The sequence below is a fragment of the Ursus arctos genome, unplaced genomic scaffold, assembly GCF_023065955.2.
Source record: "Ursus arctos isolate Adak ecotype North America unplaced genomic scaffold, UrsArc2.0 scaffold_36, whole genome shotgun sequence".
NCBI classification, from domain to species: domain Eukaryota; kingdom Metazoa; phylum Chordata; class Mammalia; order Carnivora; family Ursidae; genus Ursus; species Ursus arctos.
This window is the reverse complement of record NW_026623050.1, coordinates 6,523,262-6,536,765: the sequence shown is the minus strand read 5'-3', so window position 1 is coordinate 6,536,765 and position 13,504 is coordinate 6,523,262. Positions and strand designations below refer to the sequence as shown.

The 13,504-nt window shown below is 57.8% G+C and overlaps 1 protein-coding gene across 2 annotated transcripts in view; it reads right to left on the bottom strand.

Moving 5' to 3' along the window:
* Positions 1-239: 239 nt before the first annotated feature.
* Positions 240-13,504, bottom strand: part of PAK6 (p21 (RAC1) activated kinase 6) — a 36,768-nt gene continuing 23,503 nt past the window's right edge. For both annotated transcript variants that reach the window (XM_057306284.1, XM_026480034.4), the window contains 8 exons: positions 12,661-12,869; positions 11,160-11,813; positions 4,849-5,346; positions 4,614-4,747; positions 4,134-4,260; positions 3,894-4,019; positions 3,282-3,416; positions 240-1,882 (listed from right to left, as the gene is read on the bottom strand). In XM_057306284.1, coding sequence (XP_057162267.1) covers positions 1,715-1,882; positions 3,282-3,416; positions 3,894-4,019; positions 4,134-4,260; positions 4,614-4,747; positions 4,849-5,346; positions 11,160-11,813; positions 12,661-12,864 — 2,046 coding nt within the window. In that variant the 5' untranslated portion in view covers positions 12,865-12,869 and the 3' untranslated portion in view covers positions 240-1,714. The remainder of the gene's footprint in view (positions 1,883-3,281; positions 3,417-3,893; positions 4,020-4,133; positions 4,261-4,613; positions 4,748-4,848; positions 5,347-11,159; positions 11,814-12,660; positions 12,870-13,504) is intronic.

Genomic DNA, 13,504 nt, shown 5'->3' with positions numbered 1-13,504 from the left:
CCCTTGGGAAGGAGAGCTCTGTCTCTTTCTCAGCTCTTTCAGCCCAAGGGCCTTTCATTTCTTGTTTCCTCCTTATCTGCCCTCACGGGCCCACATGCCACCAGGGAGGTGGGTTTTCTGCGGACTTGAGTGACTGCTGGGGAGCTCACGTGGTGGGGGGGGCACACACCAGACACCCACTGCAGGGTGTCCAGCTTGAAGACAGCCTGGCTCCATTCTCAGAGACAACAGCCCAGAGGTTTTGAACACTCAGTTTAATTTAAAACAGGCACAAGTGCAAACAATTCACAAAAGTTTCTAGGGAAGATGCTTTTGTTTTTAAAACTCTGACCCTTAAAAAAGTCCTTGCGATTTTTTTGGGGGGGGCCCCAAAGCAGGCCACTAGGGAGCAGAGGAATCTAAAAATATTATCTAGATAGGGTCCTGACACCTGGAGTTCTTCCCTGGATTCCCTGACTCACAACATCCCTGAAGGTGGGGAGGGGAGGGGGACAAGGAGACAGGTGTCTGAAGAGGCAGCTAGGGCCGATGGTTTGCACAAAGGGGGTGCCCATTTTCATGACAGGATGGGACCCAGGAGGTGGTTCACCTCCCCCCAGACCAAGATTTTGATAAGAACGGGTCCTTGATGACCTGGTTATTGAGATGGAGCTCACAGGTAAAACAAAGTCTGTTCCCTCACCATTCCTGTCTCTGGCTCTCAGACTCGACAGTAGAGAAGAAACCTGGAAATCTGCCAAGCCCCTAGGATGCATTAGACTCAATGCAGATCTCTTCGCTGGTCAGGTAGAAACAAGGGACTTGGGAGGTGGGAAGCCAGGCCAAGAAAGCAGGTCCCTTCAGAGTAGAACTCAGTGGCAGAAAGGATGGAGAAGCCTTACTGAAGCTGGCTGTGGGCCACCTGAAGGGAGCCAGGCTGTCGGGGTGACCATCCGCCACTTACACACACACACATATACACACACACACACACACGTGCGCACACACACACACACACACACACACACACGATGTTCTCTCCATCCTGTAAAGTGAGACCACGTTTACCACCAACTCCATTCTTTCTCTTTCCCTCAGAAAAACGCTCCTCCTACTTCCCTGGCCTGCGAGCAGGCTGTTCACAGTTCAGGGCCGGCTGTGCAGGGAGAGTGATGTCAGTGCAGGTGGGCTGGGAAGCAGGTGCAGGTCGGACTGTACCTTCAGGAAGTCAGACACGAGGGAGGAAGACAGCTCCAGGCAACAGAAACCTTCCCTGTGGCCCTCTCGAGACCCCAGGGTTTAGAGCTGGAGCTGAGAACAGCAAGTATCCTGGTGAAGACAGGCAGTGTGCCCGCTGAGGTGGCCTGGGACGCTAGTGTACAACTACCGTTAAAAAACTGCAGCAGCCTTTTCTGCTGGGTTGGCCACAGCGGCCAGGAGTGCTGGTCTCCACGTTTCTTAGAAATATCCCTGTGCAAATAACAAAGGGTTATCCTGTAGAAGGGGTCTCCATCATCCCAAAGGCAACTGGGGACTCTCTTGGGAGGGAGAGAGACCAAGGGGCAGGTCCGGCCTGGCCCAGTGGGCTAAAGGGCAGGAGGGTGTGGGTGGGGTTTCACATTCAATCTTTGGAGAGAATACTGAGAGAATGAGGCAGGCAGGCCCTGCCGGCAGGCTGGCTGCCCAGTGTCCCTTGCCTGCAGGCATGGGTGGCAGGTGAGCTCTGGGGGTGGGCTCAGCAGGTGGAGGTCTGCTTGCGGTAGAGCTGGATCAGGGGCACCAGGCACTCGGGCAGCCCCGTCTGCAGCAGGAAAGGGTGGTCCAGGAGCTCCTGAGCCGTGGCTCTCTCCTGGGGGTCCCGCACCAGCATCCGTTCCAGGAAGTCTCGAAGCACTGGGGAGACCTGTGAGGACAGGGCAGCACTGAGAGGAAGCCGTCGCATGCAGTCACTTTGGGGTGACTCATCTGCCCAGCCCCACCATCATCTGAAGGTCCCGAATTCTCTTGTTGCTCACTTCCTGGCAGCTCCCAGGCCCAGTACTGTCAGATCATCAGGTAGGTAAAGAAACTTGGCATCAGTCCAGGAAAAGTGACTAGTTCACCTCTAGGGGGTGGTGCTGAGCAGTGGAAGGAAGATGCCTGGTTTCTAGGGAGCCCAGCTCTCAATACACAGCCCATTCCCCACCCTGCTGCTCAAGGCTCGCAGACTTCAGGCTCTATGGCTCTGCGGAAGGGGCACGGGATTGGTATTAGTGATCCAGTCCTGGGTCTATCCCTCATCTTCGACAAGTTGCAATTTTCTCTAGACCTCAGTTTTCTTAATCTGCCCAAAGGGCTAATGATAAAATGTACGTGCCCTGTCTTTAGTGAGGATCCAAAAAGAGGCCAGGGATGAAGTGTCTTGAAAAATGGAAAAGAACAAAGTGAGACCTGACAAGGAAGATTTCTTTAATGCTCTGAGCCAAGGGCTTATCTTGGTTCATTCTGAGCCAGTATCTTGGGATAAGACTAAGTCTTGGGCTGTTACAAAAGGCTACATCCTCTGGGGGAATTAACCAATTGGAAATCTCCCCTATGTGTTAGTCCTGGGGCTGGCAGGGCAGGTTCCAAGGACCAGCTGACTGGGAAGGTGTTTCCAGACTGTCCTCCCATCCAGCTGTGTTGGGGCCACAGAAGTATTTTATTTAGGGACTGGGTTTCAACCCTCTGGGACATTTCTCTCTCTGGCCATCAGATGGCAGTGCCACTTGCCGCCCTAAGCTGACCTGGCTACCAGCAGGGGGTGTCCACTGGTAAGGCCTGTGGGTTTGGGTGGATTTGACAGAAAAGGGTTAAATGTGCACGTGCGCAAACACACACACACACACACACACACACACACACACACACACTGGTTTTAAGGGAAAACCTGTGGCTCAGATGTGGTCAGGATGTGCATTGATGGAGGAAAAGACAGTTTGCTGTGTTAGACTGGGAACACCGTGCCATGCTATGGCTCCCCTGACAGAGGGAGTGGAGGGGCTCCTGCTCAGTTAGCTTCTCTAGATTCCTCCCCAGGACATCAGGGATTCCTGGCAGCCTTGCTTTTCCTTCTCTCAGGCTCCTGTCAATTGCCTACAGGTGGAAACTTGTCCAAACGACCACAGGACTTTGCTGCGGGTTTTGTGTGGGGAGGGTGGAACCTCTTCTGGGAGCCTCCGAATTCTGTGGAAGGGAGGGGGTGGGCCTGGGAGCCCAGGCTCTGGTCCCTTCAGTCTCAGGAAGAATGGGGCCAGCAGCGTCCACCCTGAGCACTGACTGACCTTGTGAGAGTTTTTCAGCCTGGGTGGGGGGCTGTCCCGGAGCCTCTTCATGGCCTGCACTGGGGAGTCACTGAAGTAGGGTGGCTCTCCGTCCACCATCTCAATCACCATGATGCCCAGGGACCAGATATCCACCTGGAGGAAGAGAATGTCCTTGACACCACTGGCCAGAGTAGGGCCCCTTGGTAGCAGTGTGTTGCAGGGGGACGGGAGCAGCTGGTCCCTGCTGTCATTGGTGAGTTGGCCTCCTTCCTGTCCATCTGCCCTGTGGCCAGTGACTTCCTGCAGGAGTGCCCACTGACTCTAGGGGCAGAGCTGTCAGCCATTCAGGGAGAATGGCCATCACACATGGGGAAGCCTGGCCATACCCCACCTTGCCCACAAGCTGCAGGAGGAACATTTTTGGGAATAGTTTGGCAGCAAAGTCACAAGCGAGGGAAGACCCACCCAAGAGTGGGCAGGGGGCAATGGGAAGTGGGGTAGGGTATTGACTAAGTGGGAACCTGAAAACCAGGGCTCTTTGGGGGAGGGGTGTCTCTGCAGGGGCCACAGGGGCTGTTTGTTCCCAAACAGGAGTTTCTGGGAGGACTGGCCCATGGAAGGAGAGGTTACCTCAGTCGCATACAGAGACCTGGAGATCACTTCAGGAGCCATCCAGTAGGGGGTTCCTACCAGGGACTTCCTCTTAGGGACGTCTTTGCTGATCTGAGCACAGAATCCAAAGTCCGAGAGTTTCACCTGTGGTTGAGAAGGGTGGGGGGGCAGGGAGTGGTGAACTAGAAGTGGGAGCTGAGCTGGGAGCATGGACACAGGGGGAGGGGCACAAGTGTGCCAGGCTGGGGAGGGCCCTACCCTGCCATCGAGAGTTAGGAGGATGGAGTCACTCTTGATGTCCCGGTGGATGACACCCTGGGCGTGCAGGTAAGCCAGGGCCTGCAGTACGGCCTCGCACACAGTGGCGATCTGCTCCTCATTCAGCCTGGACAGGGAAGGCCAGGTCACAGACAGAAGAAAACATGAGCTTCGGCAGGGCTGTGGGGCAGCCGGGCTGGCAGATTAGGTGCCCCTGGGGTGAGGCCCCACGGCTGCTAGGCAATAGGTGCGGGGGTCCAGGCAGGTTAGAGCCTCAGTGGAAATGGGCCTGGACCTAGGCTGGAGACCCCACCCCACTCCCCCGAACCCTCCTGGGTCTGTTAACCCAAATGGACAGGGGGTGCTCACAATGATGTGACAGGCACCCCAAGTTTTCTTGGCCCGAGGCTGCCCAATCCCCCTGCTGGGACAATGGTGGGGGCAGCCAGCTCCCAGAGCCCAGGCCTCCCAGCTGGCCACCTGACTTGGGAGACAATGTCCGTGAGCGCCCCGCCCTGCAGGAACTCCATAAGCACCCACAGCTCCTCGCCCACCAGGAAGCTCTTATACATCTCCACCACGTTGAGGTGCTGGTAGTCTCGCATGATCACCACCTGCGGGGCAGATGGGGCTGCCTGAGTGCCAGGCCCCGTCCCCACGGCCAGGCTCCCAGATGGTCATCCTAAGCGCCCCACCACACCCCCCCTCCTCCCACCTCATTAAAGAGCAGCTCCCTGCGCTGCTGCTTCCTGAGGTCCATCATCTTGACGGCCACCTGGCGGCCTGAGTGCTTCTCCCGGGCCAGGCAGACGATGCCCGTGGAGCCCTCGCCGATCTTCACGTAGCTGTCCAGCAGCATCCGGGGGTCACCCTGGTCCACCACCATCCTGAGTGCAGCCTTGAACTGCTCATGTGTCACAACACCTGTGTCCTCGCCAGCCAGGGCACCCTTGGCCACCGCGGGGTCCTGGGGCAGGTACAGGTTGCTGGTGCTGATCTGGGCTTGCCTGGTGCGTGGAGAGCCCGCGGGGGAAGACCGGCCTGGGGGTGGGCCGGCAGCGGGGGCCGTGCGGAGGGACTTCTGGGGGCTGCTGGTATCCGAGGTGGCCAGAGGGCTGAAGGTCCCCATGGGTTGGTCCGGGGGCAAGGACTGGGCCTTGGCCACCAGGCTTGGTGGGGGGTCTTTCTGTGGTGGCCGGAAAGAGGAATTAGGCTGCAGGGAGAGAAAGAGAAACAGAGAAGGGTTTGGCTGTGGCAGCGTTTGGAGTGACCTTCCCAGAAGCAGGGGGTGACCTCTGGACAGGGGCAGGTCTGGCAGGGCATCGGACCAAATCGGGGAGGTGCTGTGGGCAAGGATTTTCAAACGCAGCTGAAGCCGAAGTTCCTGCCTAGGAGCCCAGCCCCCAGCGTTCCCGGGTGAGCAGTCCAAACAGCAGCTCTTGACATCCGCTCTGCCTCGCCGGGGAAACTGAAGGAAAGCAAAGTCCCTGGGGTGTCCTCTGCTGGGTATTTCTTCCTGGGTAATTGACAGCCAGAGCCCAGGGAGGCCACTGGGAGGCTGTCTTCCCTCTGTACTGCCAGGCTCTGTGGGGAATCTGGGTCAGAGACCTACTTCATTCCCGGGGTGCTCACACCCAAGGACCCAAGTGGGCGGAAGAGGCCCTGGGCCGTGGGGCAGCTGGGACTGCTTCCCAGCACAGGGCAGGGAAGCCACAGCAAGGGGTCTGACAGCCCCACTCCTGCCTGACAGCAGGGAGTCTGCATGTCTATGCTGTGAGAGTGTGCCCCAACAGAGGACCACAGAGCCCTATTACCATCTGGGGTGTTCTCAGGTATGTCTCCTGGGCTAGGGATCTGATGCCAGAGAGATCTGGAATTGGGAGGTAGGTCCAGCCTAACCCAAGCCCTGGGGCCAGGGGTAGGGAGGTTTCCTAGGGGCTCCCCAGAGCAGCCTCTGGACTTGCTTCTGAGCACTCCTGGCTGATGACCCCCCACACACAGAAGGGAAGGTGGGGGGCCTATCCTTATGGCCTCTGGTGGGGAGGGAGGGAAGGTAGAACTGAGTGGCAGACTGGGCCTCAGTGAGCCCAAGGGCCAGCCCTGAAGCCTCTGAGGCTCCTTGCCTTTCAGGGCCCAAGGCCTCCTGCCAGCCTGGCAGGAAAGTGCCCCATCCTTGGGTTCTCTCCAAGGAGCTGGCGATGTGCAACATGACTCTTCCCAGGGATTATATGATTTTAAAAGGGGCACCTGGAAAGGGCTGTAAGTAACCTAACAAGGGACACTTCAGGGGCTGCAGAGAACTTTCCAGAACATCTCAGAACCCATCATATGGCAGTTGTCTATTGTCCAGCGGGCCCTAGTCCAGATCCTCAGAACTACATCAACTTCCAAGAGATTTCCTTAGGCTCTCAGCTTGGGCCGAGGGACCCCACGTCTGGGCCTTGGACCCTACCATGCTCAGCAGAACTTTGTCAACCTCTTCAGCACCCTCTCCCCAGGCTTCAGGGTGTCTACCCCACCTTACACAGTGCCTGATCTTGCCTAGAGGGGAGCACGTATGAGAGTAACCCTGCCAGCAGAGAGACAAGCTGTGGCAGACTGCCGCCCCCACCCCGCCTGCACACCCCAAAGTGCACACCAGCCTCTGGCAGGCTATGCCTGGCTCGGGCTCAGCCCTCACAGTGAAGGAGCCAGGACAGCCTCCCAGCACTGCTGCCACGACTCCATCCTGCCCGGGGAGCACATCTGGATAGTAAAGAGACCCTCCCATGTCGTCACCAGCACCTGACCCTCACCCACGTTTCCCCACTCTGTGTAGTGGAGCGGTGGGACCTCTGGACTGGGGGTCACGACCTAGATTCCAGTACTGCTCTGCTCTGACCAGCGATGAATCTCAGGCAACGCACCCTCTTGGAGCCCATCTCGTCTATAAATACATGGTGATCTGGGGAGCTGGATAAAATGCAGAGTCCAGCTTCGGTAAGTCCCTAGAGCAGTGACTCTGCATTTTAATGAGTCCCCTGGGCTCTGATGCCGGAGGACAGTGGACCACACTGGGAGCAGTTTTGGACAAATGGGCTCTGTGATTCCATGGCCTCAGGGAGGCTGCGGGAGGGGTGGGACTGGGGGTGGAGGGAGCAAGGCCACTACTGAGGCTGGGAGGCCATGTCCTGGAAGCAGAGGCTTCACAGGACACCACCACAGCTCACTTCATCACGCCATCACCGAGGCAGCCCCCAAGGCCCTACAAAAACGTTGCCCGCTGGCCTGCAAGGTGTGGGTCACAGAAAACATGCTCTCTGAGCGTCTGGGTCGGGCTGCACACAATTTGGGGGCCTAGAGGCAGCTAGAGCTGCTCTTGTGGTTGCTCTAATGGCCCCCTAACCTCTCTCCCCCTGGATGTCGACGGCAGGCTGTAAAATGATTCCCTTCACCTGGTGGCCTCTTGGCCCCCTACACAGGCTGTCTCTGCTCTCTGGCTGAGTTGCCTTGGGCAGCGGGGACGGGGGAGGTAAGGACAGGCCCTGCTGAGGGGCCAAGAAGGGGATTTGCTCCCCCCCCGCCCCGTCAAGGCCCCTGTGGAGACACTGCTGCAGGTGCTGGCTGAACTCAGGGGCCAAGGGTGTGGTGGGTGGGTGGATGGAAGCGGCGAAGGGCAGGGATCCAGCCGAGAGCCCAGCCTGGGACAGGGGATGCGGGGTAATGGGGCTGGGCTCAGTCTTCACCTCAGCAGGACTCTGGTCCCCAGAGTCCCTTTGTTGGCCTTGCTGCCTGTCTCCACAAGAAGGGAGCTTTTACTGTATGTCCCCACAAGAAAAAACCAGGGGTAATGTCTTAAGCCATACCGAGAAAGAGAAAGGGGGACAGAAGATGGAATTAGTTGTCATGGGCTCTGAAGTTCCTTGTGTGACTGAGATGTCTTCCTGGGCGGGAAGCCACTGGGAAGAGCCATGCATGGTTACGACAATGCCTCATCTTCCCTTCCTGGGCCATGGCGACAGGGCCAGGCTCTCCAGCCGTGGGCTGGGGGCTGCAATCTAAGTGCCTTGGAGGCAAAGGCCATGTCCTAATATTTTAAAAATAATAAAGCCATTTATGAAGGGTGTGCCACTTTGACAAGGGTCTTACATGCATAATCTCATTGAATTCTCATAACCTCTGGGTTGTTTTAGCATTCCACGGGTGCTACTATTATCTGTATTTGTCGGTAAGGAAAGGGGCTCAGAGAGGTTAAGTAACTTGCCCAGAGGCACTGAGTAGTAAGAGCGGGCTCACTTCAGTCCTGGTCAGCCTGATAACCTTAGCTGTGCTCCTATCGGAGGTCCTTGGCACATAACAGAGTACGGGGTGCACAGTAGGTGTTTAACCAAGGTTTGTGGATTGTCGGGGTCTTTTGATTTAGCCTCTCTGCCTCTAAGTGGAACCGCTTCTAAATCCCCCAGTTCCTGTCTTAATGCTTCGGCCTCCCTGCCTCTGACCCCAGTCAGGGCTCGAGGTCTTTGGCTATTTAGCCAAAGTGAGTGACTGCAGGCCAAGCTTCCTGGGGCTGAGCGCAAAAGCCCGAGAGCCACACAGCCTTCTGTAGCCTCTTCTGGCTAGTTCAGTGGCCAAGGGTGTGGTGGCAGCTGGGTGGCAGGTGGCTTGACCTCCTAGGGCACCAGTGCACGGACAGCGGCTGTAGTTGCTGCTGTGAGCGTCCTGAGCCAAGCCCTGGGATGTGCCGAGGTGCAGAAGGCTGGCTGCTGGGTTGGTCTGGTGGTTCCTGGGGCGGTGGGGGTGGAGGAGGAAGCTGGATGCAGTGGTTGGCAATGGGGGCTGATTTTATCCCCCCAAGGGACATTTGGCCATGTATGGGGAGGATTTCTGGTTGTCCCAGCTGAGAGGTGCTACCAGCATCTAGTGGGTAAAGGCCAGAGATGCTATTAAATACCCTACAGGGTACAGGACAGCCCCTGCGACAAAGGATTCTCTGATCCAAATGTCAATAGGGCAGGGGTTGAGAAGGCCTGGCCCGGAGCAGCTCAGACGAAGTCTCAGCCCTGTCTTTTAGAGGCCTGGCTTGGAAGTATTTCTCTAGAAATGTAAGCCCAAGAGGCCGGGAAGGAAACCACTGCCCTGGGTTTGGAACTGGGGTGTCTCCAAGCCCCAGAGGACGACCACCACCTGCTTTCACTGCACACCCAGCTGCAGTGGCCTATGCCAGATCCTTGCTAAAATGCAGGATGGACAGGCCGACTGAGGCTGGCTGGACAGCCTGCTCCCTGCTGTAGGGTGCCGGCAGGAGCTCGGAAACAGGCATGTCAGTGCCCACCCAGTGTTGACACCCCCTTTTTCCAAATCCCTGAAACCCTGCCACAGGATTCCCAAGAGGCCAGCGAGCGATCAAGTTCCAGTTCTCACCTCCTGGGCAGTGTGCACTGGCCTGCTCCTACCTTCCTTTTCAAGGAAGTGTCTCTCCAGGAGCACAGCCTTCCAGAGACCTCTCCGCTCACAGACACAACAAGCCACGTCTCACTTGTTCAGCCCTCCACCCCCCATTCCATGGGGGAGCCCGGCCTGCGTCCTTCATCCCAGCGAGTGCACAAAGCCCAGAACCTTCCCTGGGAGCCTTGGGCTGGCAGTGACTTAGGAAGGTTGAGAGTCAGGCCACTCCTCAAACTCTCCACCCAAGTCCAGGCTGGAGCCCACTCATGCACCATCGCCGGGGAGGTGCCAGGCTTGCTCTGAAAGCCCTCCGGGGAGGGGAGGTCTGTCACTCATGTCACTGTCACCAGTTGTTTCTTACGTCTGACTTCCCAGCCTCGCGCTGCAGTGTAAGCTCATTTCTGCCCGCCCCCGACGAAGGAGCTAGAGATGCCATGATCAGAAAGCCTTGGGGAGCAAGAGGCGTGAGCCCGGAGGGCCCTCTCACTGCTGCCCTCCCTGACTCAGTCTCCATATCTGGGGCTTGTGTGACCCTCCCGGAGCCCACCTTCTCATCTGCTAAATGAGAAAGGATGGTACTGTCACCACGGACAGGACATCATAGGGCATGGAAAAAGCAAAAACATTCTCCTCTGCCTGCCAAGAAATGTCACCATTAGAGCTCCCTTCGCTGTTTCCTATTTCACAAGAAAAATCTGTGCATTCGAGGCTGTCGCGCATGTCAAAAGTCGGCTTTCCGGCTGCTCTGGGCCGAGGCCAACTCAATCCTCCAGCTTTTCCTGTGGCACGTGAACTGCACAACAAATCATTCCAGAAATGCTAAACCGAACAACCACTCAAGAAAAGGGGAGGGGGGGTGCCTGGGTGGCGCAGTCGGTAAGTGTCAGACTCTTGGTTTCCGCTCAGGTCATGATCTCAGGGCTGTGAGATCGAGCCCCACATCGGGCTCTGAGCTCCGCGAGGAGTCTGCTGAAATCTCTCTCCCTCCGCCCCTCCCTGCACTTGCACTCTCTCTCTCTCAAATAAAGAAAGAAATCTTAAAAAAAAAAAAAAAAAGGCAGGGGCAGGGTCGGAAGCAAAGAATCCTTCTCGCTGGAGAAGGAGTTGACATGAAAACTCTGACACCTGAGGGAGAAGCAGTCCAGGGAGCGTCTGCTGGACCTCAGGAGAGCACTGGGCAAGAGAGGGGTGGAGGTGGAAAGAAGCTCTGGGAAGAGGGAGGCCGGAGCCTGCCACTGCCCAGTGCTGGGGCCAGGCTGGTGGTCGCTGGGCACCGGGGGAGGGTCTGGGCTTATGGTTAAAGGTGACTGCCTCCCAGCGTGGTCCACTGAGACACACGGCAGAGGGCAGGGGTGTACCGAAAGCCCCTCTGAGGCCCCCCAGAAAACGAACGAGCTGGCCTGCCCCCTCTGACTCACCCTCACAGCCTCTGGAAGACCAGAGCTCATTTGGCTCAGGGTAGAATCCGCAGTGGAGGCTGAGCTGGTTTCTTGATCATTCTGTTCCCTTCTACTCTCCCTAGCCTGACCCTGTAAGTAGGGAAGGCCAGGCTCCTTGCCCTGCTGAGAGCGGCCCAGAGGGTCGACCCCAGCCCCCACCTACCTTGCTCTGGGAGGGAGGGCCCGGCTTGCTGCCGCTTGCAGGGGCCGTGGCAGCAGTAGACAGGAACATGCTTCGGAAGAGCCTGCGCTTAAGGCTACTTTCCTGGGTCTTAGGGCTGGGGCTGCCCTCCCCGCCCGGCCTGCCTGTCGCTGAGCCCACCAGGCAGGACTGCGGCCGGGCCTCCTCAGAACCGTGCCTGGCAGCCTTGGTCCCGCGCCTACTGGTGGCTGCGGGGGGCGAGGCGCAGGGTGGGGAGCTCTGCAGGCAGGCACCCAGCTGCAGGCAGCGCTGCGTGGCACCCTGGAACTCCGTGGGGCCTAGCGACTGTGCCTTGGCAGCCAGCCCATTGGGGAGGACCCTCGGGCTCTGTGGCTCTGGCCACGGCACCTGCCTGCGGCCTGCTGGTGTGGCCCCGTTGCAGCTGAGGTAGAGGCCGTGGGGGTCAGTGCGCTCAGACTGGGGGCTCTGCAGGTACATGTCCGGGTCCGCGGCCCAGTGCTCGTCCCCCAGCAGCCCCAGGGACTGTGCCCGCCGCCGGCTGGTGGGGCTGCGGCCATGAAGGGTGTTGGAGCTGATGACCGACAACTTCTGGATGTCGTTGAGCAGCCCTGAGATGTAGCCATCCACGGGCACCGAGCTGCCCCGCACCACGGTCTGTAGGGGAGGGAGAAGAGTGTGAGCGAGCAGCCTGTTCGTGGCACGGGGCCTCCACGGAGCGGGGGGAGATCCTGGGGGGGGACACTGAAGGGCCTCACTTGCTGTGTCATCCATCTGTTCCTTACTTTTTCAGCCACTCACCCGGACCCACAGCAGGTCAGGCCTGTGCGGGGGGGGGGGGGGGGCAGAGATACAAGGAGGAAGCCTATTGTCATGGGGCAGTCGGGCAGGGCAGACAGGGGGTAAGCCCCTCAAACGGTATGGGCAGCTGAGCTTGGGGAGCTGAGGGGGCAGGGGGTGGGGTCCAGAACCCTCCTGGGGCCTGCTGTCTTTCTCTAGCTCCATCTGTGGCCTTCTGGAAGCTGTCCGGAGCTCCCCGAGGAGGCAGCAACCAGTGCAGAGCTCTCCTCCACACACGTTGACAGGCCCCTGACTCCAAACGCTCTTGCCCTTCGTGACCCACACGGCGAAATCCTGCTGGTCTGGGAGCCCCAGCCCAAACAGGGGCTGTGTGTCCAAATATGGCATGGGACACACTTAACACTAAAAGGTAATGTGTTGTTCCCTGAATTGCAGATTTTACTGGGCACCCTGTAATTTTGTTTGCTAAATCTGGCAACCCTACCAGCCCGCAGAGAGGGCCTCCCCAGGCTCCTCCCCCCTGGACATGGAGTCCTCCCCCTGGGTGAGGCTCCTGAGTGGAGACTGAAAACAGCCAGCTGACTGATAGCTGGCAATGACGTGCTTCCTCCAGGTGTCTTTGCTGTCTTGCCAGGCACGGTCTCCGGTCTCCGTGGAGCGGGAGAGCCTGCAGTCAGCCCGACCGTCCCGCCGCCCACCTTACCTTCATGGGCTGGAGCTGCACCCGAGTAATGCGAGAAGGGTCCACCACGGGCTTGGGTCTCCGCAGTGTGTCCAGGATGTTCTGCCATTGTGGTGGGAGGCCCACAAACTTGCCTTCTTTGGGGTCAAAGGAGGTGTGGACGCGGTGCTGGAAGTTCTGTGGGGCTGAGATCTCAGGGCGTTTCTTCTTTTTCTTTCGGAACATGGTGCCTGCGTGGGGGAGGGCTGGGCTGAGCTCCAGTGAGGGGTTTCCTGGGAGCCTGGCCCCCGGAAGCCTAGGTGGTTGCAGTGGGTGCTGGACCCCCCCAACCCCGGCTCAGGGCTCCCTCCCCCCAGCCCGGGGCTTCCCCTCACCTCTCATCCCTACTTCCTCAGGGATATGGCTAGCTCCCAGCAAAGCAGTCCCAGAAACAACAAAAGTGCCAGAAATAAGCCGACACAGACTATAAACAAGGAAGAGAGGTGTCTGTCTTCTCGTCTGTGCCAAGTCTCCTGCCGAGCAGGCAGACTCTGGGGGTGTGTTTTTATAAGATCCCAAGCCCATTACAAATATCATTTTACTGTCAAATAATTTAAAAAGGAGAAAGAGGGAGGAAAGCAGGCAAATTCATTTTATGAAGCAAGTACGACTTTGATTCTTAAACCAGGTAAGAATAGTGCAGGAAAGAGAAAACTTGAACCAATCTCACGTATGAACAAAAGTGAAGCCCTAAACAGAACTAAGAAACTGAACCCAACAGCGTGTTACAGGTTTTTGTTTAACTCAGGTCCATCCCAGTATGGTTCAACGACAGAAAACCTATTTAGGTAATAAACCACACTCATAAAAAGCCAACATGGTGTGC